Source organism: Xenopus laevis, chromosome 9_10S (genome assembly GCF_017654675.1).
Source record: "Xenopus laevis strain J_2021 chromosome 9_10S, Xenopus_laevis_v10.1, whole genome shotgun sequence".
Classification (NCBI taxonomy): domain Eukaryota; kingdom Metazoa; phylum Chordata; class Amphibia; order Anura; family Pipidae; genus Xenopus; species Xenopus laevis.
The window spans coordinates 41,104,444-41,127,015 of NC_054388.1; the positions used below are offsets into that span (position 1 = coordinate 41,104,444).

At 42.4% G+C, this 22,572-nt stretch overlaps 3 protein-coding genes across 6 annotated transcripts; 1 reads left to right on the forward strand and 2 right to left on the reverse strand.

Moving 5' to 3' along the window:
* Nucleotides 1-5,473: 5,473 nt before the first annotated feature.
* On the reverse strand, nt 5,474-10,856 carry jmjd6.S (jumonji domain containing 6 S homeolog). The gene is given in 6 exon segments (NM_001087045.1): nt 5,474-6,831; nt 7,130-7,268; nt 7,520-7,655; nt 8,033-8,319; nt 8,879-9,267; nt 10,715-10,856. Coding segments are annotated over 6 exon segments (1,212 nt in total). The 5' UTR covers nt 10,844-10,856; the 3' UTR covers nt 5,474-6,699.
* Nucleotides 10,857-11,389: 533 nt separating this feature from the next.
* On the forward strand, nt 11,390-16,120 carry mettl23.S (methyltransferase like 23 S homeolog). The gene is given in 5 exon segments (NM_001092920.1): nt 11,390-11,529; nt 13,097-13,201; nt 13,311-13,548; nt 13,887-13,971; nt 15,532-16,120. Coding segments are annotated over 5 exon segments (705 nt in total). The 5' UTR covers nt 11,390-11,430; the 3' UTR covers nt 15,710-16,120.
* A 1,694-nt stretch (nt 16,121-17,814) lies between these two features.
* On the reverse strand, nt 17,815-21,597 carry srsf2.S (serine/arginine-rich splicing factor 2 S homeolog). 4 transcript variants are annotated; one of them, XR_005964512.1, is made up of 5 exons: nt 21,110-21,597; nt 19,622-19,912; nt 19,285-19,388; nt 18,613-18,712; nt 17,815-18,206 (listed from the first exon to the last, which is right to left on the reverse strand). XR_005964512.1 is itself a non-coding variant. In XM_018238544.1 (3 exons), exons 1-2 carry the CDS (start codon nt 21,466-21,468, stop codon nt 19,624-19,626), a joined length of 648 nt encoding a protein of 215 aa, XP_018094033.1. In that variant the 5' UTR covers nt 21,469-21,597; the 3' UTR covers nt 17,815-18,712; nt 19,622-19,623. The 4 variants fall into 4 exon arrangements, 1 of the variants encoding a protein (XP_018094033.1); XR_001933375.1 differs by lacking the exon at nt 19,285-19,388; XR_001933374.1 differs by having other exon boundaries at nt 17,815-18,712.
* Nucleotides 21,598-22,572: the final 975 nt, after the last annotated feature.

The window sequence follows — 22,572 nt, forward strand, 5'->3', positions numbered from 1 at the left end:
GGAGGGCGTGTTGCTTGGGCTGGACTTGGAGTAAAAAGCACCCCCCCTACAAGTTAAAAAAAAAAACATTGGTGGTCAGGGCCCCCCCCCCCATAAAAGTTTAGGAAAAAAATGGTGACCCATGTATTAGGGTTAGCCCCCCCTGGTCCTCTGTCTAAGTAATTCAATAAATATGCAAGTGCATGTATTTTTTTAAAAAAACAGGGTTTTCTTGTTACAAAGTTATGGTCATAAAATTGATAAGCCACCATACCACATCAAGGTAAACCCCACACGGTGGTCCCTAACATGTTTACCTCTGGTCATAGTATAAAAAGTCTTTTACCTCTCTGCTTAATAGCATTACTTGGAATAAATGTCTCCTGAACCTTGGTTTCAACCTGAGGGCTAGACCCTGCCACCTGCTTTTGCGGCTTTTAAGAGAGAGAGATGCCCTAACTAACGCCCATTTTTTAAAAAAAATTGATAATAAAGGCAAAAGTAAAATGATATGTATAGGTGCACACTTGTGTAAATATAGATATGAGTATAGGTGTGCGTATAGATGTGAACAAGAAATAAAAGGGAAAGCTAAATGAAGAGTGTGATAAGTGTAATATGTGTAAGTTAGTGCAAAAGTGTTACCTAGTGACAGGCGCAGCAAATATAATAAATGTCTCATGAGCGTTGGTTTCAGTCAGGGCTAGATCCTCCCCCGCCACTAGCTTTTGTGGCTCCATTTACTCCAAGTAATGCTATTAAGCAGAGAGGTAAGGGCAAGGCCAGACATGGAGTTTTTACGTTGCGTTTTTAAAAAAGAACAGCCAGGCGTAAATACACTGCACTATCACTAAAACCAATGGAAAACACACTATGGCAATTCACACAGGGTGCTTGCGAGCTGAAATTGGCGTTTTTTAGCAGAAATGCTAATACGTCAAGAAACTACCAAATCAATAGACTCTATGGGATCTGCACGTTTGAAACCACACTTTGCATAAAATGCGCTGCATATTTTAAATATGGCGTCCAAATTCTCAATGAGAACAATGAGAAGTGCATGTTGGGAAAAGAATCCTACGTGCTGAAAAACGCATGTTGACGGTCGCATGTGGTTTCAGTGGCGTATTTACGCCTGGCTGTTCTTTTTTAAAAACGCCACGTCTAGCCTTGCCCTTAAAGGCCTTTTATACTATGACCAAAGGTAAACAAATTAGGGACCACCGTGTGGCGTTTACCTTGACGTGGTATGGTGGCTTATCAATTTTATTATGATCATAACTTTGTAACAAAAAAACCCTGTTTTTTTTTTTAAAAATACACGCACTTGCATATTTATTGAATTACTTAGACAGGGGACCAAGGAATGTGCATTGATTAACTGGCCAGGTCAGTAGCACTTCCATTGAGCATATTATAATTTGGCCTTATAAGTGCACCCACAACCCCCCCTTTTTTCAGTGGAAATTTACCTTTAAAATTTGGCAGGCAGTGTTCTTACTTCTAGATGACAGCAGCTTCTTTGTACGGCTTTGTCTTCGTCTCCCATTCAGCGGCTTCGGCTTCATTTCCAGCCTCAGCCCACTTTACCATAAATGTAGCTGACCACCTGGCATTTGCCTGATTGGACAGATTATCAATCTCAGCCTGGGAGGTGCCATATTGTTTCCCTTAGACAGTACAGTATGAGGGTATAGGCTATTGTGTCCAGAACATTCCTTCTCTGTAGATTTGCCATCTGGACTGGGATTTAGAATAGGCCCTGGAATTTCATGTACACAGAGGTCCAAACAGCCCCCACAGGCCCAATAAATAGGGACATTTTATATTTGCCAGAATCCACAGTTTGCCAGTCCGGGCCTGGGTATCATATTGTTTCACTTAGACAGTACAGTATGAGGGTATAGCTTATTGTGTGCCCAGAACATTCCTTCTCTGTATATTTCTATTTATACACATGGGTAGGAGGTGCCATATTGTTTCTCTTAGACAGTACAGTATGAGGGTATAGCTTATTGTGTGCTCAGAACATTCCTTCTCTGTATATTTGTATTTATACATATGGGAGGAGGTGCCATATTGATTCCCTTAGACAGTACAGTATGAGGGTATAGCTTATTGTGTGCCCAGAACATTCCTTCTCTGTATATGTGTATTTATGCAGGAGATGCCTTATTGATTCCCAAACAGTATAATGTCTAAGTAAAATGGGGAATCTTAAAATCAGGTTATGTAAAAAAAAGGGGTTTCACCGTATATCAGTATGGGATGAAGATAGAAATATGTGTCAACCCCACACTACTCCCTGTATCAGCTAAAGCAGAAACAAATAGCAGACACGTATTTGACATATGCCCATGGGAAGACAAAGGCAGATTCATGGGCTTTACTGGTGAATAAGTGTCCTGCAATCTGTGGCAACGCAGCTGCTGCACGACTATAACTCCCAGCATTGAACAGCTGTGCAACTGAGTGAGACAAAGGAACAGCTGATAAAGAAAGAGGAACTTCAACTTCACTGCAAATAATGGAGTGACGCACTGTCTTCATTCTTCCTTCTGTTCTCTTTCTTTAGTTAAATCACACCATAGTGTCTTCTACTCAGAACATAAATTGTACTTGTACAGAGAGAAAGAAGTGATGGGCACACAATAAACTATGCCAGCATACACCAACCAACAAACACTATGGCAGCTCCCACGGTCCATGGTTAGAAAGCAGCACCCAAAGAAACACAAAGATACCTGCTCACGTATACCCAGTTGTGTTTTTTCCTTGCCAATGACTGCTTAGGGCGTGCTGTATATTACACCAGGGTAGAGCTAGACAAGTAGATCTGTTAGTAACACTGATGCTTGCCACTATTCTATGTTATTTATGGATCAGTGACTTACTAACTTCCAGCAGGTGCTCCACCTTTAGGCAGTCATGGAGTGTTACATTTAAAGGGTCTAGAACAGTGATCCCCAACCAGTAGCTCGTGAACAACATGTTGCTCTCCAACCCCTTGGATGTTGCTCCCAGTGGCCTCAAAGCAGGTGATTATTTTTGAATTCCAGGCTTGGAGATAAGTTTTGGTTGCTTAAAAACCAGATGTACTGCCAGACAACATAGGGACTACCAATAGCCAATCACAGCCCTTATTTGGCACCACCCAGGAACATTTTCTGTGCTTGTGTTGCTCCCCAACTCTTTTTAAATCTGAATGTTGCTCACAGGTGAAAAAGGTTGGGGACCCCTGGTCTAGAACAATGTCAGTGTTGATAGACATGGGGGGCAAGGAGGAAGCAGCACAGGCGAAACGCGTCGAGTGGTGACGAATGCGGAAGTGAACCAAAGAAAAGTGGGAACGCGTGCGGTAAAACTGGAAAGACGCCAAGAACCTTGCGGGAACTTCCCTTCATTTGGTTTCAACGCGATTGTAAAGAGAAACATTTGTGAGTGCAATTTTATAGTTTATTAAAGTCTAGAATAATACGTTTTTGCACATGATACTCTTTATTGTCCATTAAGGAAAGACCCTTGCTGGGAGCTGGCGAACACAATATTTCAAAAAGTTTTGAGAGACGCAAGCAATTTGTTTTAACGTTTGTGACAATAATAGATTACTACAGCGATTGGGATTTAAAGTGTAGGTATTAACCCTTTCAAATAACTCTCCTCTCTGTGTTTGCTCTAATGATATGATGGTATGAAGCACATGGTATATTAATGGTGAAGGCTCTCACTGATCTATTTTATTCACAATAAGCACTGGGTGTGCATTTAATTAAAGAAATACTACACTATATTCCATTCCCATATTTCTTCTTTGAGGAATACAGCGATCTATTTTGAAGTTGGGCATGAATGGGTGCTAGCAAGCGCCATCTTTTCTGCTATAATCCATAAATGGCTGGTTTAGGGCACAGGCAGAGCTTGTAGGAAATGCTGAGCCAATATAGTAGGAACTAGAAAAAGTTTCACAACGAAAATGATGCCCATAGGGTGAAAATGTATTGTGCACAATTTTTTGCTTGTCAAACAAAATGTTGTTGCTCATAGACTTCAATACATTTTGGCTAAATTTCCCCCTTATGAGAATTTTTGGAGAAGCAAAACAGGTCAGATTCATCCATCACTAATGCTAGCACTAGAATATATGAGTAAGGTGTAAATTGCCCATAGCAGCATTGCTACATATTCCCTGGAGTCAGAACTACACTTACCAATCATTTTGCTGCCCAGCTGCTCATGTTCACACAGGCAGATATTTTTAGCAAACGCTGCATCTCTGGAGAGACTGCAGAACAATAGCTCAAAAAAAAAAAAAAAGAAATAGCAAAGTAATTAAGGCTTATGGCACACAGGTTGGTTTCTCGTTTAAACGCCAGCGGCAGGACTAGGGTTGCCACATGTCCGGTATTTTACCGGCCTGGCCGGTAAAAATGATGGCTGATCCCAATGTTATTAATAAGGAAAAAAGATAAATATATAGGAAGGTATTTTTTCCCAGAAAACCTGTGTGCCAGTAGCCATAGAGCCAGCCTTTGGCTTTTACTCCTGCTCAACGAAGGCAAATAGTCTATTCTTATTAATACCTGTGAAAGTAAATCTCACTGTGTGTTGCTTTATAGCCAGCCAGAAGCCATTTTCACCTGCACTCCCACACTCCGTGTCTAGTGTGCTGCCTTCTACTACATAGGGGCGGCCAGGAAGTGAGGTGTGCAGTGGGTTATGGCTTCCTGGTCCTGGTGGAGTAATTTCTAGAGCAGATTGTGCTGCTCATCTGTTTTGATTTCATATTAGATTTTGAAAGCTAAAAGTATTGGCCTATACCTGTCCGCACTGCTGGTACTGACTCTTGATTAGGCCTTCTTCTGTGACTAGATTTTTTTCAGTGTTTCTGAGCATCTAGATCCATTTCTTTGCTACTTTCCTTCAGGGAGCAAATGAAATTTGAAACAGAAAATGAAGGTGTACTACAGGTATTGTTTGCCCTGCAGGAATAACATTGATTGGCTGGTTTAATGCATTACATGTGTTTTGGTGTCATTTATCGCATTATGCGGTTTGTTCAGGCTCCAATTAAGCACCTGAGGCCAGCAGAGCATCTACAGGGTAATAAAAGGAGTATTTGAGCACACAGAGATTTAACCCTTTTGTTAATACGTGTGTGTCAGAGACAAATGAAACAGGAGTATGCTCAGACCAGCATCCAGTAGATACTACCAGATCTGGCATTTCCATTTGCCAAAGGTGGGAGTAAGGCAAGTTTTCAGAAATATATTTTTAGAAAATTAAAAATACAGCAGGCAAAATGCCCCAAAGCGCTCCTGCGGTAAAGTTGTAAAGCCACTCAAGGAGGTTTTGGCCAAACCACCATCAAAGGCCAATGATTCGGTATACACCAGTTTGGTTGAAATTGGGCAAACAGCCCAACCGAATACGTTTGTTTGAACACAATGCTGGCTTTTTTAAAGCAAACGCAAGAGAAACAACAGAGTCACAGGAATTCACTTTGGGTCTGACTTTTATTTGTTAGAAAAAAATATATATTAAAAAAACAAGAGAAAAATTACAGTTTTAAATTAACAGAGCAATCACAGACTTTAAAAATCTCAGTTTCCAAGTGATATTAAAGGTAATTCCACCACAAATTAGATCAGGACTTATCCATTTAAAAAGAATTCTCTGGGACTATCGGCATGCAGTAAATCAGTACTGCAGGCGGAAAAAGCATGGTTTTAAAGGGAACAGACAATATAAAAATGGGGGTTTATGTTACTTATGCTGCAGTTCAAAGTACAGTGCTTTAAGTACCAGGCATTGTTAAAGTGGATCTAAATGACTTCCCAATATACAGTTGTTACATATTTGCACTGGCTTTAAAGTCATATATAACAGTCATAGCTATTGACCGCTTTATTTGTTGATCTATTGCTGTTCCCTGCTACAGAATCCTAAAATAACGTAGCAGAAGTCAGCCTTGCAGGTCTGCTAATCAGCTAGTTCGTCTACATTGCTTTAAAAGCCAGACCCACCACTGCAGAGAAAACAAAATGAAGGATACTGCAGTTATAGTTTTAAACCATTGGGAATGTGTAATGAATGTATATTGGAAAGTTGTAGCCGTTGGAAAGTTGCTTTGAATGGTATTTTTCTTTCATTTCGCAAATTCGATCTTTGGCTTTATATTTCCTTTAATTCCTAGACAGATAACTGAAACTTATGACATTGTACATGCTGCTCTATCTATCGAAGGCAGAGAAAACTCAGACAATGTTAAGTGACAGCTGAATTAGCTGAATCACTGCCCTTTATTAAAGGACCATTCTAGTGATCTCATTCTTTTCCCTTTAAGACACTTCAGAGCTTCCACTGGCAGAAAGCAGTATCTGTTGATCCTTGAATACAGACATTGTACAGATAAAAAAGGCTACCTATTTGTGTTTGGAAGGAGGTGGATATAAAGCAGCAGCGGAGTTGAAGGAAAGATGGAGCTCACAAACCTCAAAAAGAAGCAACATCTCCTAAAAGGCATCCCACTTGCTGGATAAAAACTGATAATCCCATGTATTCTGGCCTAATAAATACAGTCTGTGTGCAATCTAATATAAAATAGCAAGACTGCTTTGCTCTGCTGGTGTGTAGCAGCACGGGGCAAAAGGGAAGGATTCACCATATTCTTTGAAGAGCATCAAGGAACAATTGTTGCTTGGCCTTTCCTACAACCTTGTGTCACCTTGAAGAGCTACGCTCCTTGCTCGCGCAGTCATCCTGTGTAGTGATGTCACCATTCCCCATCCCGTTGCAGAGTCTCCTCTTCTTCTTCCTACGGGACATCATTTCCGCTCCAGAACTGGAGTCATCCTGAGGGTTAAAAAGTCAGAGGTCATTAAGCAGAGAAGTTTCACTAGAACATTGGAAGGAGAGCGAACACTGCTGAGGGCTGATATGGCAGAACGACGCACTACTGCCAAGCCAAACATTCAAATTCTTGTTGAGCCCTAAAGTTCCAGCCTGCAAATTGAACACATAAATCACATTCGGTATATCCATTCCAGTGGCAACTACTCATACTGTGTGTGCCAGCTTCAAAAGTCTTTAGGTATAGTATTATAGTAGTATTATACTCAGTTCAGCAGTGGTAACAAAAGAAACGTCTCACCTCTGAGCAGGACTCAGAAGAGCTGGAGGAAGAGGAACTGGAAGAATCGCTGGAAGAGTCCGATGCGATACCCGTGGATTCTTGAAGGTCCACAGTATCTGCCAGTGCTGCCAATTCTGGCCGTTCCTGCTTCAAAATCCTGTTGGTATTGAGATGCATATGTAAAGAAGAGACGTTGAGTCTACTACCTACAATGAGCAGCAAACCATAGCAACTACTCAGATTTATAATCATTATTCTACAAGCGGAAGGCTAATTGAAGGTGATCGGTTGCTATGTGTAACCATATTACAGAGCAACAAGATACTGATGGTATTCAGGATGATCTGTATGATAATATATGGTATACACGATACTATTCAACCTTAAGCCATGTATCTCCCATCTTACCTGTACCACTTCCTGGAAAGCTTGGGCCTCCCTCTCACAGTTTTGTGCCAAACTACAGGGAAATTAGAGCAGCTAGCGAAGTTCTGGGTAACCGCAATGGCGGTGTCGAAATTGAGGACCACATGCCACCAACCTCCTGTGCAAGAAACAATACAGTCACTTGGTTGGTTTTGGGAATCTTGCACCTTGTGTTTCAATTAGGGATGCACCGAATCCAGGATTCGGTTCGGGATTCAGGCTTTTTCAGCAGGATTCGGCGAATCCTTCTGGCCGGCCGAACAGAATCCTAGTTTGCATATGCAAATTAGGGGTGGGGAGGAAAATCATGTGACTTTTTGTCACAAATCAAGGAAGTAAAAAAGGTTTCCCCCTTTCTACCCCTAATTTGCATTTGCAAATTAGGATTCGGTTCGGGATTCGGCCGAAACTTTCGCGAACGATTTCGGGGTTCGGCTGAATCCAAAATAGTGGATTCGGTGCATCCCTAGTTTCTATAGCAACCTGCTTGCTTACCCGGCACAAACACCGTCTCTCCAGGCTTCTGCAGGATCTCTAGAGGTTTAAATTCAGGCGGCCATGATGGAAGCTGAGTGCGTGGGTAAACAACATTGAACCAAGTGATGGCCTCATCCTGCTGATTCCCCCCCTCATCCCTTGTTACTTTGATCAGTTCACGCGGTGTGTTAGTGGGAAAGAGGCACCAGCGCTTATGCCCATGGACTAGAGAGTTCCAAGCACTGGTGCCCAAAGGGTCAATATGAATTCCAGTCCCAGAACGTGGCGGTCCCATCACAAACCACCTGATGGAAGCAGAGGTATAAAAGTCAATTTAGAGCTGTGCTACGTCAATTAAGAAAACTACTCCTGCTACAGTCACAATGTGGCCAGCAGGGGACTTAGTTCAACAAAGTCCGTTGAATAAGTATACATCACCAAGAACAACACAGATAAACATAAAGATGCACAGATATGGCCATGCCTTGCCACCATCCTCTCTTCTGGATAACTTATTTTCTAAAGAGGATTTTAAATTAATTACAACAGAGAATTTATGGCACTACAGCTGGATTAGCGCTACAATTCCCAGAATCTCTCGGTAGGCAAATGAGATTCTGGAAGGGATATAAGGGGTAGAAAAAAAGGATGTCATGTGAAAAGGCATGAGATCTGCTACTTGATGGCCCAAAAATCGGCTGATTCTGTTGAGATTTAAGAGGGGCTTGCCAAATAAACTGGATTGTAGTGGGTTGTGCACAGCTGTGCTCTCTTTTCTCAGCCCCTGTGTTGGGTTGGCTATATTTTCACTTTATTCCATGTATATTTATTCAATAGAAATCCTTTAAGAGATCCCAATCCTACCTGTATGGAGGACGTCGTTTTTCCCCAGTGAACTGGAACAGGTCGTCTCGGAAATATTTGGGCACCTCGTAATCCTCCAATATTTTCTTCCTCTTAGGGTGTTCACCATAGCTGCTATCAAAGATGTACAGGGGGCTGTCGTCCCGTGTCCCCTCCATGTAATCTATGTAGTACTTCATTTTCATTTTCACAGAGTAACCGTCATTGTCCTCCCCACATTTGAACTTCTGGTTGCGATACTTGCGCTTCAGCCGTTCCAGGGTCCATTTTTCATTGGCCGGCCAGCCAGCGGTGGCGTTAATGATAACCACCGGCTTGTAGGGTTTTTCATAGCGTTCGATGAACTCCTCTGTGGTGAGTTGTGCAGCGTCGACGCGCTCAACATTATCCTGCACATAAATTAATGCAATCACTCTAAACATCCTTAAAGGAACAGTAACACCAAAAAATGAAAGCGTTTTTAAGTAATGAAAATGTCATGTACAGCTGCCTTTGCACTGGTAAAACTGTTTGCTTCAGAAACACGAATATAGTTCATATAAACAAGCTGCTGTGTAGCAATGGTGGAAATTGAAAAAAGGCTATATGGCACTGGTTAAATAGTGGATAACAGATAACATTAATTTCTACAGAGCTTATCTGCTGTGTAACCTCAGCCTTTTCTCCTTTGAATGGCTGCCCCCATTGCTACACAGCAGCTTATTTATATAAACAATAGTAGTGTTTCTGAAGCAAACACACCAGTTTAACCAGTGCAGGGCAACACTGCATTATTTTTTTATTACTTTAAAACAATTTCATTTTTTGATGTTACTGTTCCTTTTAAGCATCCTTACATAATTTAAGGCGACGGCACACATTGAGATTAGTCACCCATCACAAATCTACTCTTATCGAGGGGGGCCAACTTTGGAAAAAAACAAAGCAATGTGTATGTTTGACCACTGGGATATTGCCAGTTTGAAAGCATTTGCAGAACAGTCACCTACGGTAGAGTGTATTTATAGTTGGCGATTAATCTCAACATGTGCCATCACGCTTATAACCAAGTCATCTGTCTATTACATCATTTTATCAGCCATTTACGGTGTTCATTAACATCAGGCAGCAAGAACTGCACCATGTGCCATTACCCTGAAAAGGGAATTTAACATATATATATATATATATATATATATATATATATATATATATATATATATATATATATATATATGATAAAGATATTAATAGTCTGAGATTATCTGTCTCTATATGACAATACAGCAAGCAGGTTGCTGGGGCCACAACGCTCGGTAACCACAAGGCAGATTTGGCTAGAGGTTTGATATCCTATATACCATCGCAGATCATTCTGTTTTTGGCCTCCCATATCCATCTTCGAGTCAGTCACTCAAATCACTGCCTTGTTGCTAGGGCCTGTAGATCCCTAACAACAAGCCAGTATTTACATTTGAAGAAGGAAAACAACAGAACAAAAACAGAGCCCTGCAGGAAAGTTAACAAGCTTTGCAGTCCTTCGCAGGACACAGGGGCCCCTGTTATTCAGCCTCTGAGTATAATTGTCTGCCAGGGGATGCTTGAAGTTGTCATTCATTAAAATCTGCCCCCAAAATCCCTCCAGATTTGTGTGATTCTCTGTCTAGCCTCTAACTGCTGCTCATTGCTTCAGGAAGTCCAGGTATTAGGATATTATTAGAGTATTGCAAGACTCTGAAGTTGCAGCTGATGTTACAAACGAAAGCAAAGAGGTTGTGCAGCAGGTGGCAACTCTCTACTTTCACAAGGGCTATTGGGATATGTCTCACAGAACAGTGGTTCCCTACTCTCCCTCACCAGCACAGTACTGGGGTTTAACGAGAAGACCTCGCAGTAATTATGACGGCACCAGTCCTGCGAGTCCTTGAGCTCGGGCCGGGCGCTGCGTTTCGCCTCCTTGATGCGCTTCTTACTCTTGTGGTTCATCCCCGGTGTTTCCGGTCCAACTCTGCCCCGACAATCCCTCCAGCAGCATCACATTCAACCCCTCTCCTCCCATTGGATAAACATCGCCGCCTCAGTCTAGCTTAAGCAATGGGAAAAGAGGAGCAGAAGGCGGAACCTGTGTAGGCATGGCTGAGGATGGGCGCCATATTGGGAGGGTCAAGCGTTAATGGGGGGAAAACAAGTAACATAATTTGAGGGAGATATGACCACAGGCTTAGTATAGAGTCATACATAACACATTTATGGTAACCATTGAAAAATAATTGAATATTAATTTATCTCCAGACCAGAAACTTTCGCGCGTTATATAACTGCGTTGTTAGTGGCCTGCGGCCATCTTAATATTTTTCGACGCACCTTTTGTTATTTAAATGCGTTAAAATCGCCTGAAGCGTTTTCTCGCAAATAGTCAAGAAAAAAAAAACGTGTGAGATAATGGCTGACTGTACTAAGATGGCCGCGAATAGAAGCCGTGCGGCGCATTAAGCGTCACCACTTCGCGACACTACTGCCCCCCACGTATTGCTGCGCTGATACGGGGTCCCTTTGATGTCTAATCCGTGGAAATGGGGGAGGAGAACGAGCAGCGGATCGGGGAAAGGGTCTATGAGTTTCTGCGGAGAGAAGGGAAAGACGAACAAAAGATGCGTGTGACCATCCCCGAGGTACTTGGGCCCCAGTTGGTGATACACGCCATGGGCTACGTGCGGGGCTGCAGCAGCGCTAGAGGAAGAGGCGGGGCTATGTAAACAAGATGGGCGAGGCTGGGGGTTGTCCAGCCTATTATTGAGCTTTGCTTGGTACCAGGGACCTGTATGTGCGCGACCCGTTTCTTTGTATCAGAAGGGAAGCTGCTTGTCACTATAACTTGGCAGCAGTGGGACAATAGCACCATAATAACCCAATTGTTATAGGCCACACGTTGCATCCTTACTTTATTATGGGTCATTTATATGTAGTATTTATGACTGTAAATAAAGCAGAACTGCCTGCAATGTGTTGGATGTAGGATTCCCACCATATATCCCTTTAAAACGGAACACATATGGAATCCACAGCCTTCATGGCTAATCCGCAATTCATTTAGATGCATGGCTGCACATAAATCAGTTTAGTCTGCAGCATGCATCTAAATGAATTGCTGATTAGCCATAGCTGTGGATTCCATATCTGTACTGTTTTCATGGAGCTCTAAACCCTAAAAAGGAATATGGCTTAAAATGCCATATTTCATATACTGAACTTATTGCACCAGCCTAAAGTTTCAGCTTGTCAATAGCAGCAATGATCCAGAACTTCAGACGTGTCAAAGGGAGGGGGGGGGGTCAATTAAGTCATTCCTTTATACAAACTCATCCATATAAGACAGGGATGTCATGATAGGTTTGAGAAAGCGTGGGACCCCTGGGTGAAGTTGGGGTGCTGCTGTAAAAGACCACCCCCCAGCAAGCCACAATTATCAGTTGCAGTAGAGGCTCACTACTTTGACATCCTATTGTGCATTGACAACCTATCATTGTAATCTTGGTACGTTTAGAGAACACCTTTGCAGCTGACACATCATTTTACTTAAAGTGATACTAACACTAAAAAAAGTATTTTCAAAATGTTAATCTACATAAAAAGTTACCTATAGGTCACGTTGATCGTTTTTTTGCGGATAGTTATACTTTTGTAAGTAATTGTTACTTGAAGTTCCTAAACCTGGCTGGTTTGCCGGCCTGACTGTCCCTTCTTAACCTGTCAGAGTTTCTAACGCTAACGGATTCCTGCTGCACAAATATGGCAGCCCCCTCATAGAGGAACAGGGTAGTAAGAAAGTTTAAGTAAAAGCATTAGGCAAATGGTTTTATCGCAAAATTATAAATTGCATTCAAAGAAAATTTTATGATAGATAATAAAAAAAGGTTATTTTCTAATGTCCGTATCTCTTTAAAGGTTTTTTTTTTTTTGTTCCCTAAATTTCTTACATTAGTTGCACTGTAGAGCTTGCAATCTAATTTATGGATAAGTGACTCTCACTAGTGATGGGCGAATTGATTCGGCAGGCATGGATTCCCGGCATATTTCTTCACTTCGCCTACTGCGAATGTTTTCGCGAAGCCCATTGACTTCAATGCGGTTTGCAAATTTTTTGCCGTTTCGAGAATTTTTTTTTGAGTTTCGCAGATTTTTCGGCACAGACGGATTTGCTCATCACTAACTCTCACTAGTAATAACTTATTTTTCCAGGTGCTGAACTGCCAGTATGGCATGTATGTCTGGCCGTGTGCAGTGGTGCTGGCGCAGTATCTCTGGTATCACCGGAAAAATTTGGCAGACAAAAGAGTGTTGGAGGTAATAAGAACTTGCACTGTAGTTATTTGCTTTCATGTAGAATTAGGCTACAAGTCATTTCAGAGATGTTGCTACTTTATTGAATGATTATCATTCTGTATCCTTCCAGGTTGGTGCCGGCGTGAGCCTACCTGGCATTCTGGCCGCTAAATGTGGCGCCAAAGTAATTCTCTCAGACTCGGCAGAGATGCCGCAATGCTTGGAAAACTGTCGGCGCAGCTGTAAGATGAATAATATTGTCGGAGTTCCCGTTATTGGTCTGACCTGGGGGGAAGTTTCTCCTGATCTTCTGGATCTGCCACCTATTGACATTATATTGGGGTCAGATGTCTTCTATGAACCCAAAGGTAATGCAGGAACGTGAGCCCACTGGGGTGAATGCTGGGACCTTGTTCACTACAAACTCGGAGATTCTCTCCATTAAATTCATATCTTTTGTGCTCTGGAGGGAAGAAATGGCTTCATCTAATGACCAGAACACTGCTTTAAACCTTAGATAAAAATACAGTCTAGTATTAGCTCCACTCACTGCTATAAGAAAGATAACCACCCAAGAGCAGGAAGTGTGGCGAATCAGAGCTCTGTACTTGGCTAAAAAGTAAGGGGGTGAGTGGTACCCAGGGAGTTGTTTCTAATTGGACTAAATCAACCCTTTCAATAACAATAACATGTAATTCTTTGTTAGATTTTGAAGATATCTTATTAACCGTGCGCTTTCTGATGGAGAGGATGCCACAGGCTGAGTTCTGGACCACTTACCAAGTCAGAAGGTAACAGTACATTATTTCATATAGGTCCTTTAAAATGGAGTTTAGTTATTAAACTGTTTAGTTACATAATTAATCTCTTACACATAGGATCATAGATCTGTACTTATTCAAGTGTGCATTTACCATGCAAGTACAGTCACACCATGGAAAAATCTAGTCTTCGTGCAGCCGCTGATTAAACTGAACTGTTTGCACATGCTCATATGAGACTAGTTGGACACATTCCCTGCCCAAATCTATGCATATTAAAGGAGAAGGAAAGGTTAAAACTAAATAAGCCTCATCAGAAAGATCCATCTAAATATACACGTAAACCTCTCAAAGTAGTGCTGCTCTGAGTCCCCTGTCAAAAGAAACACTGCATTTTTTTCCTTCTATTGTATATACATGGGCTTCTGTATCAGACTTCCTGCCTTCAGTTTAAACCTCCTTGCCCCGGGCGTGAGCATGCTCAGTTTGCTTCTCTGCTGTAATCTGAGCCCAGAGCTATAAGTGAGCAGGGACTCAGACAGGAAGTGATGTCACACCAAGCTAATACTGCAGCTGCTATCCTAAACAGAGAGCTTTTTACTCGGGCATGGTAAAACAGTCTACAGAATAAAATAAAAATGCCTCCGTAGCTTTCCTTCTCCTTAAGACTTAAGGAGGCCTTATCATAACTTAATCCTGACTGTAGTGAAATATTAAATAAATGCATATGACAAGCAGGGTTCATTATTTCATTTTGGGGATATAAAATAATTTGTTATTGTGCCCTAAATCTAACACTATATGCTAGGGATGCACCGAATCCACTATTTTGGATTCGGCCGAACCCCCGAATCCTTCATGCAAGATTTGGCAAAATACCGAACCACATTTGCATATGCAATTAAGGGAAGGGGAAAACATTTTTGACTTCCTTGTTTTGTGAGTCATGCGATTTCCCTCCCCACCCCTAACTTCCTGCAGCGGGTCGGGTACCCGCGGGTTACCCGCATAAACTTCCAGTACCATGCGGGTTTTTCGTTGAAGCTCAAGGTGCGGGTATACCCGCGGGTCAGCGGGTCGGGCTGCGGGTCTTCTCAATATCAATATTTGCTCCTTTTTTCTGGTCACGTCCACTTCCGATGATGCCATTTCCGGTACACAATGACAGCACTTCCGGTTTTACTCCCTTTTTTCTGATCATATCTACTTCCGATGATGTCACTTCCGGTTTATAATGACAGCACTTCCTGATTCTTGATGGTCAGCGGGTGGCGGGTTCAAGCGGGTAAGAATGCGGGTTGCGGATTGCAGGGTGCGGGTCCCAAAAAATGGACCCGCGCAGGACTCTACCCTAACTTGCAGATCCAAATTAGGATTTGGTCTGGCAGAAGGATTCAGCCGAATGTAATGTACCTCATGCAAACACCACAATCAAAGTTACACTATGTTATGTTGTAATTGGTTCCCCTTTAAACAGCCAATAGGAAGACCAGATCCCACCCAGAGACTGCAATGGCACAAGCAGCTGATTTGAAAGTTATGAGTTTTGATCACATTAAAAATGAAATCTAAAGCATTCTTTATTTGCAGTGCTGATTGGTCAGTTGAAGCCCTGCTGTGCAAATGGAATCTGAAATGTACCAACGTTCCACTTAAAACGTTTGATGCAGATAATGAGTGTCTGGCTGGATCGGAGCTTCCCGGAAGGCACACGGTGCAAATGATGATAATAACATTAGATAGAAAGGGGGCTGGCCACACTGGGTGAGCTGATTGCCCCCTGGGAAGAGCAGCAACTGATTTATTTATGAGCAACATTTGGAACAGAAGCATCTTCACCGCTTTCCCACTGTGCTTCATCATTCCACTTCTGGAGTAAGTAAAGGGGAAGAAAGAATTGCAGATGTTTGTGGGAGGAGATTAAGGTTCACTTTATACTGTGGCCGGAGTCTTACCCTGGTCATAAATGTATAAATCCTGTTAGCAATAAGCAATTCCTTGCTTTGACCTATATAGTGGGCCAACAATCTTATCCCATAAGAAGCCTGTTGTTGGCACATATATTAAGGGTATCCAATAACCCATAGCAGCCAACCAAAATACATCTGGATAGTGAACTTAAAGGAGAACAATCACAAAATGAAAGTTTAATAATACTGAAATAAAGGTCTAAACTGAATTTCACAAGTCTGTAGTTTTTCTTTAATCAAGCTACTATTTCATATGAATAGTGGAGTGACTGGATTTCAGAAATGGTACAGCATTTTCACGAAGAAAATCTAATTTTAGTATGATGTTAACCTTATTATATTACATTTTAAAATTGAATTCAACATTTATTAAAAAGTTCCCCTTTAGAAAACCCAGTGATGTTGGAAATATACTTATATCATTAACATTACTTATTAAAAACTGTATTGCTAAATGCCTGCAGATCTTTAACTCAAACTTTTATGGAATGGTTAAAAGTTCTAGCCTCTCAGACCTTGTTCCCTCAAAAAATATCAGGATACCCTGCTATTTTGAAGTGTATATTAACAGTTGCAAATCAAGCAAGTATTGGACCTGCTATCCAGAATGCTCTGGACCTAGGGGTTTCCAGATAATTGATCTTTCTCTAATATGGAAATTAAGTTACCAAAAACCCAATAGGATTATTTTGCCACAAATGATCTTAGTTGGGATCAAGTACAAGGTAATATTTTATTAGAGAAAAATTTAAAAAATAAGTTACTATGGAGCCTCTAAGAAATCATGTAAGCATTAACAAAAAAAAAAACCCACACGTTTTGCTGCCAATAAAGAATTGTATCTGTTTGGATCAAGTACAAGGTATGGTTTTATCAAGTGGATAAAGGTACTTTTTTTTTTTTAAAGTAAATTTAATTAAAAGTCTACAGGAGATGGTCTTCCCATAATTAAGAGCTTTCTGGATAACAGGTAAAGGACCCCATACCTGTACAATGGGGGAACATATCTGGGTATATAAAATTGTGGTTTCACTGCATGAATAATTGGATCATAGACTAAAGTTGGCTGTATCCCATGAGTCAATTTGGGGCTAGAAGTACACACCAATAATCAATTCACAACAGAATGGACTCATTTACAAAAAAAAAAAATGGCTAAGTGCAGCTGACAGTAACCCATGGAAACTAAATAAAATGCTTTTATTCCACCTGCAGATGGCTAAAACTGCTAGGTAGCTGTGTCATTTCCCAGGTGCATGAAAAGCAGGTCAGTTAAAATGGTGTCATAAGGGGGGGGGTTGTGCCCAGAAATGAAGATAGGAAGCCATCAGTAAGAGACCAACACTTCATAAAGCTCTACAGATTGGCCTACTAGTAAGGTTGATCTAAGTACTGCCCCAATAGCACTGGAGGGGAAAAAGGAGATGCTTTTTTTTTTAACTTCGATTGGATCAATAAGAGCAGTGGTGTAACTTTGTCCATGTCTGACAGAAATCTTGGGAGTTGCCTGCTTCACAGTCCCACCTACTGCATCCACCTTAGTTACAACACTGAATAAGAGGTAGATCTACCAGGTGTTACCAACCAATACCTAAACAACTGTATCGCCCCTGTTCTATTGTGCCCAGAAATACTGTAGGTTTAGGGTACATAAAAAGGCAATGGTGCCGGCCATATTTAGCATTAACCTGCATTCACGGTTGCCACCAGGCTATAAAGATTACACTGTGGATGATTCCAAGACCCCTGCAGGAGCTATGGATGAAGTAGTATCACAATGAAATGCCTTGTATGGACATTTAAGATTGAAACGTGGACATAAAGTGACATTTGCCTGAAGAATCCTGAAATGTCGAATTTGCAAAAAAAAAAACCACGAGCCAAAGAAAGTGGACACATTGTATAAAGAAAAAAAAGTTTTATTTACTACAGAAAACAGTGGTTATAGTACAGAATGTGAGAGCCAGATATATGCAGATCATTACATACAAAGGAATGACACCAGCATATGATATTACATATTGATGCTCAGGATTTACCAGGTTTAAAACATAAGGTGTTTCTCATCAGCTAGATGTGCTCACTGTATGCTCCGTAATTTTACACAAGGCCGGGCGACTGGATGTGCAGTTGTCGTTAGGCATCCTAATAAACTGGACAGCCATGTGTTTTCTGCACGACAAGGCAGCGTTACACAGGAGCAATGAGGAGATAACAGGAAACAGCCAAGCACTCTGCACTGCAACACGCCACCTTATACAGCTAACCAGCAATACAACTGCTACACAACTGCGCCTAGTGCACAAAAATACACAAGAGAAGAAATTAGAGTTGTGATCAAATAAAAAAAACACACCCTTGCAACATAGTTACATGTACATTTCATTAACAGTTCCACGCATTACAAGAACATTTCACTTGGAGGAACCCTGGCCAGTCTGATGAGTGTCCATGCGCTATATAAAGGGGTGGAGCATGACAGCTGTGAGATACCTTTATTTCCCCCACAGAATTTCAATGATACTTTAACAAAAGCAAGTTACCTCAGATATCCAAGCCAATATTGAAATCTGTAGTCGGCCATTTCACTAAATTACAAGAAATTTGAACAGGAACAAAATTGCACATAAAATGTAAAGTCTTGCGACACAAAGCGCAACTGAAATAGGTAAAAAGTTTAAGAAATCATACAAATAACCACCTTTTCGGCAGGCTGTTGCTTTGCTCTATTTCTCCATGGGCTAATGAAGAATTATCACCCAAGAGATGATTTTCATCTTGTAGAGTTCCAGATGTTGATTCTAATGGTGGAGAATAAAAACAACAAGGATTAGATTAGTTGCACTCAGACCCTGTACAGGTTATCTTAAATACCAGTCAGGGAACAATAACCATAAGCTTCTGTGATGGCCTCTATTGCATGTGTGCTCCGCCTGCTATAGGTAAGTGGCAAATACTGCGAGCAGGCAAGTTGTGAGGAGACATCTTACACTGGGACATTTGTAACTCACTAACATGAGAATGACAAATGCCCTTTATTTTACCTCAATATGTTGATGGACTATGACACTAACAAGATTGGTTTGCTGGGAGGTGAAGCTGCCCACCACCACTCCCATTGGGTGTGCATCTCCCGAAGAAATAACTTCATATAGTATTTACATGAAATGCTGATAGTGATGTTAATATCCTACAAGTATTTAGTAGGACTCACACATAGAAAACCTGCAGTAAGGTTGGTGTAGGCAGTTGCAAATGCCATTTAGCCAAGCTATGCTTTTAGAGAAGGACAGTACTACAGCCTACTGAGCAACACTGCAATAGAGCGGCTCATAGAATCCCAGACAGTGCATCTTTAACATCAGACACAAACCTGCTCCAATACACGCCCACAGAAACTGGTCCCTGGAGGATCAGGAAAAACCACTTAATATCTGCAATACAGCCCAATACTCCTTAAGCAACTGGAGCCCGCAGCTTTGAGGGGAAAATGCAGATATTGGTTTAAACATTCATTCAAAAGGACAACAGCACCCCAGCCAATTCCCAGGCGGCACAGTAGTATAAACGCAAATTTATAAGAGCAGCAGCTTCCACCCAGAATCCACCAGGGTCTGGGGAAAAAGGAAGAAAACTCTTGCACTCATACTAAAGGCAAACCAACTTTACACGTTATACTTAATCCCCATTGTGTTATAAGAGCACCTTACCTTCATGAAGACACTGCTCCCTCTTCTTCTGGAGACTTTGGAGGGCTCCGAGAGCGGGATCTGGATTTGGATTTCTGCGGAGGAGGCGAATTCCTTGATCTGGATCTAGACCTGGAGCGAGACCTTGACGCAGTCGACTTTGACTTGGATCTTCTCGCCGAGCGAGACTTTGAGCTGGACCGAGTACGAGACCTTGTACGAGAGCGGGACTTGGATCGGCTGTAGCGAGATCTGCTGCGGGACCTTGATCTACTCTTGCTTCTGGAGCGGCTGCGACGACGCCTTCTAGGGCTGAAAAAGGAAAATCTAGGATCAAAACATGATTTATACACTTCCCCTGCAACAGTTTAGTGTTACCTATACTAGGGATGCACCCAATCCACTATTATGGATTCGACCGAACCCCCGAATCCTTCGCGAAAGATTTGGCCGAATACCGAATTTGCATAGGCAAATTATGGAAAATGGACTTCCTTGTTCTGTAACAAAAAATCTGTTTCCTTCCCACTCTTAATTTGCATAGGCAGAAGGAATCAGAATCCTGCTTAAAAAGGCCGAATCCTGGATTCAGTGCATCCCTAAACTGCAAAGCTCTTAAGGCTCTTTTCAAAATCTGCATGTAGCTCAAATGTTTGATGTATATGACTTTTATTACAGGCATGGGATCCTTTATCCAGAATGCTCGGGACCTGGTGTTTTCTGGATAGGGGGTCTTTCATAATTTGGGTCTGCCTTAAGTCTATTAGAAATAAATGTAAACATTAAACCCAATCGGCTGGTTTTGCTTACAATAAGGATTAATTATATCTTAGTTGGGCTCAAGTACAAGCTACTGTTTTATTAGAGAAAAGGAAAATTTGGATAAAATGGAGGCCATGGGAGGCGGCCATTCCGTAATTTGGAGCTTGGATATCGGGCTTCCGGATAAGGGATCCTATACCTGTACCGGGAATACGATTTTATAATTACAAAAAAAAAAACAAAAAAAAAACAGTTGAGCCACTGGGGGGCATAGAAGCATACAAGGCAGGACTATATTCTGTAGATCCACAAAACTCATTCTTGGATCAGAACACAGGCACTGACTCAAACTGCACAAGAGAGAGAGAGAGAGATGAGGCGGCCATTGTGGCAGAACAAAGGGAAATAAAGGCATGGCCCCACTCTACTATAGAGAAATCAGAGCTCTCTGCCCAGGCCTACACACTCCTGACGAATAGCTAAATGTATAGGTTGTAAAAAAGGCTGAAAATAAATTGAAAGGAAGTATAGTAGCGCTTAAAAAGGTAGGTTTAGAAACGTGAAGCGAGCGCCCCTATGCCGCCACGAAAAAGGGCAGGAATCCAGTCACCGCAGGGGAGAAAGCTCGGGCGCCATCTTGGGCGGCTCACGTGGCTTCACAGCGCTTTTGTGCCGTCGCTATTCCCCTGAAGCTTTTCCATCCCCATCTGCCCGAGATAAACATCGCCCCTGCCACCCTCGCGTCACCTTCTGCTGCTTCGCCGGCCATAGTCGCCGTATCTCCGAGGAGGAGGCCCTCGCCTTCCGTGGTGGGAGTCGGGAGGGCGCCCGTAGCGGGCCATCTGCACCCTCAGCTCGCGTCCGTCCAGCACGGCGCCATCCATAGCGTCCATCGCATCCTCGGCATCGCGCTTGTCATGGAAGCGAACGAAGGCGAAACCCCGGCTCTCCTTTGTGTAGCGGTCTCTTGGGATGTAGACATCACCCACCCTGCCATATTTCTCGAACACCCGGCGCAGGGTCTCCGGGGAGGTTCGGTAGGTTAAATTATCAACCTTGAGAGAGGTCATTCCCTCCACGTCCGGCGGAGGCCGACCGTAGCTCATGGAATCAAGAGGAATTTGAGGGAATAAACACAGCCACAACCGATGAAGAAACACAGGCGCCGCTGCCGGGACCTCAGCCCTGCAATAGAAAGAACTAGTCACTTCCTTTCCTAGTTATACCCGCCACAAAATGGCGCCGACTCTGCCCACGGCCCCGCCTCTCCCATCATCTTATTTGCATGTACCAATGGTAAAATGAGCGGGCTCTTTACCGATTGGTGAACTGTGTTCCGCCCTAACTGTTGCCGTCATCCTATTGGTTCTCTGTTCGACAAGCCTTTGCTTTGTTTTCTGTTCTGAGATGGTGGCCGAGTTTGCTGGTTGCGCATGTTCCACAATGGAAACCTGTTATAGTTGTGACTGCACTGAATTTCATAGAGAGGGCGAGGCTAATGTACTACTACTGTAGTTTATAGGGCTTTAACCAGTCACAGAGGCATAGCCTGTGGGGACTATTATGTTTTAATCTACCAGTTTGGTGTGTTAGAGAAAAAAACAGAAATCATGGCGTTTGCCAGCAAATCCTATGCAGGTCCGGATTTGTGGAAAGGCCCGGGCCTAGGGCAGCAGGATTTTAGGGGGTGACATGCTGCCCAACCACACTCACATTGGTTCAGAAACACAGAGGATGCGCTGGAGATACAATAGTTTTATACATTTCCTGTGCGCCAATCTCCATTGCTTTGATCCTGATGAAAATTTGCTTGAATAAATGGGAGGGATGAACTGCAGTGGGCGCAGGGGTGCCCGCTATGTAAAGCCGGCCTTGATCATATACTCATACATATTTTGTATTGTAATACCCCACAACAATTTGTCCTGTTCCCAAACAGGTGCCCTCTTTTTATTGCTAATATTATGCATGAATTCCAATATATACACACTTATGGACACCAAAATGGGCCAAGTAGCATGGCACCTAAGGCAAAACTACTTGACCAAAGTATCTGCCTGCCCCCTTGCCACCCCTCCCCCCTTGCCACCCCTCCCCCAAAATTCTATCTGCACAGCTCTCTTTCTACAGCTTTAGTTGCCAGGGCCGGATTTACATAGTGGGTGCCTCTAGGCCCACTGCCGTTTGTCGCCCCTGTCCCCTCCCCTTTA

Coding starts and splice junctions, on each gene's coding strand:
- srsf2.S (XM_018238544.1), bottom strand. CDS start 21,468: ATGAGCTACGGTCGGCCTCCGCCGGACGTGGAGGGAATGACCTCTCTC. Junction 19,913..21,109: donor GGCCGGCGAAGCAGCAGAAG/GTGACGCGAGGG, acceptor TTCCTTTTTCAG/CCCTAGAAGGCGTCGTCGCA.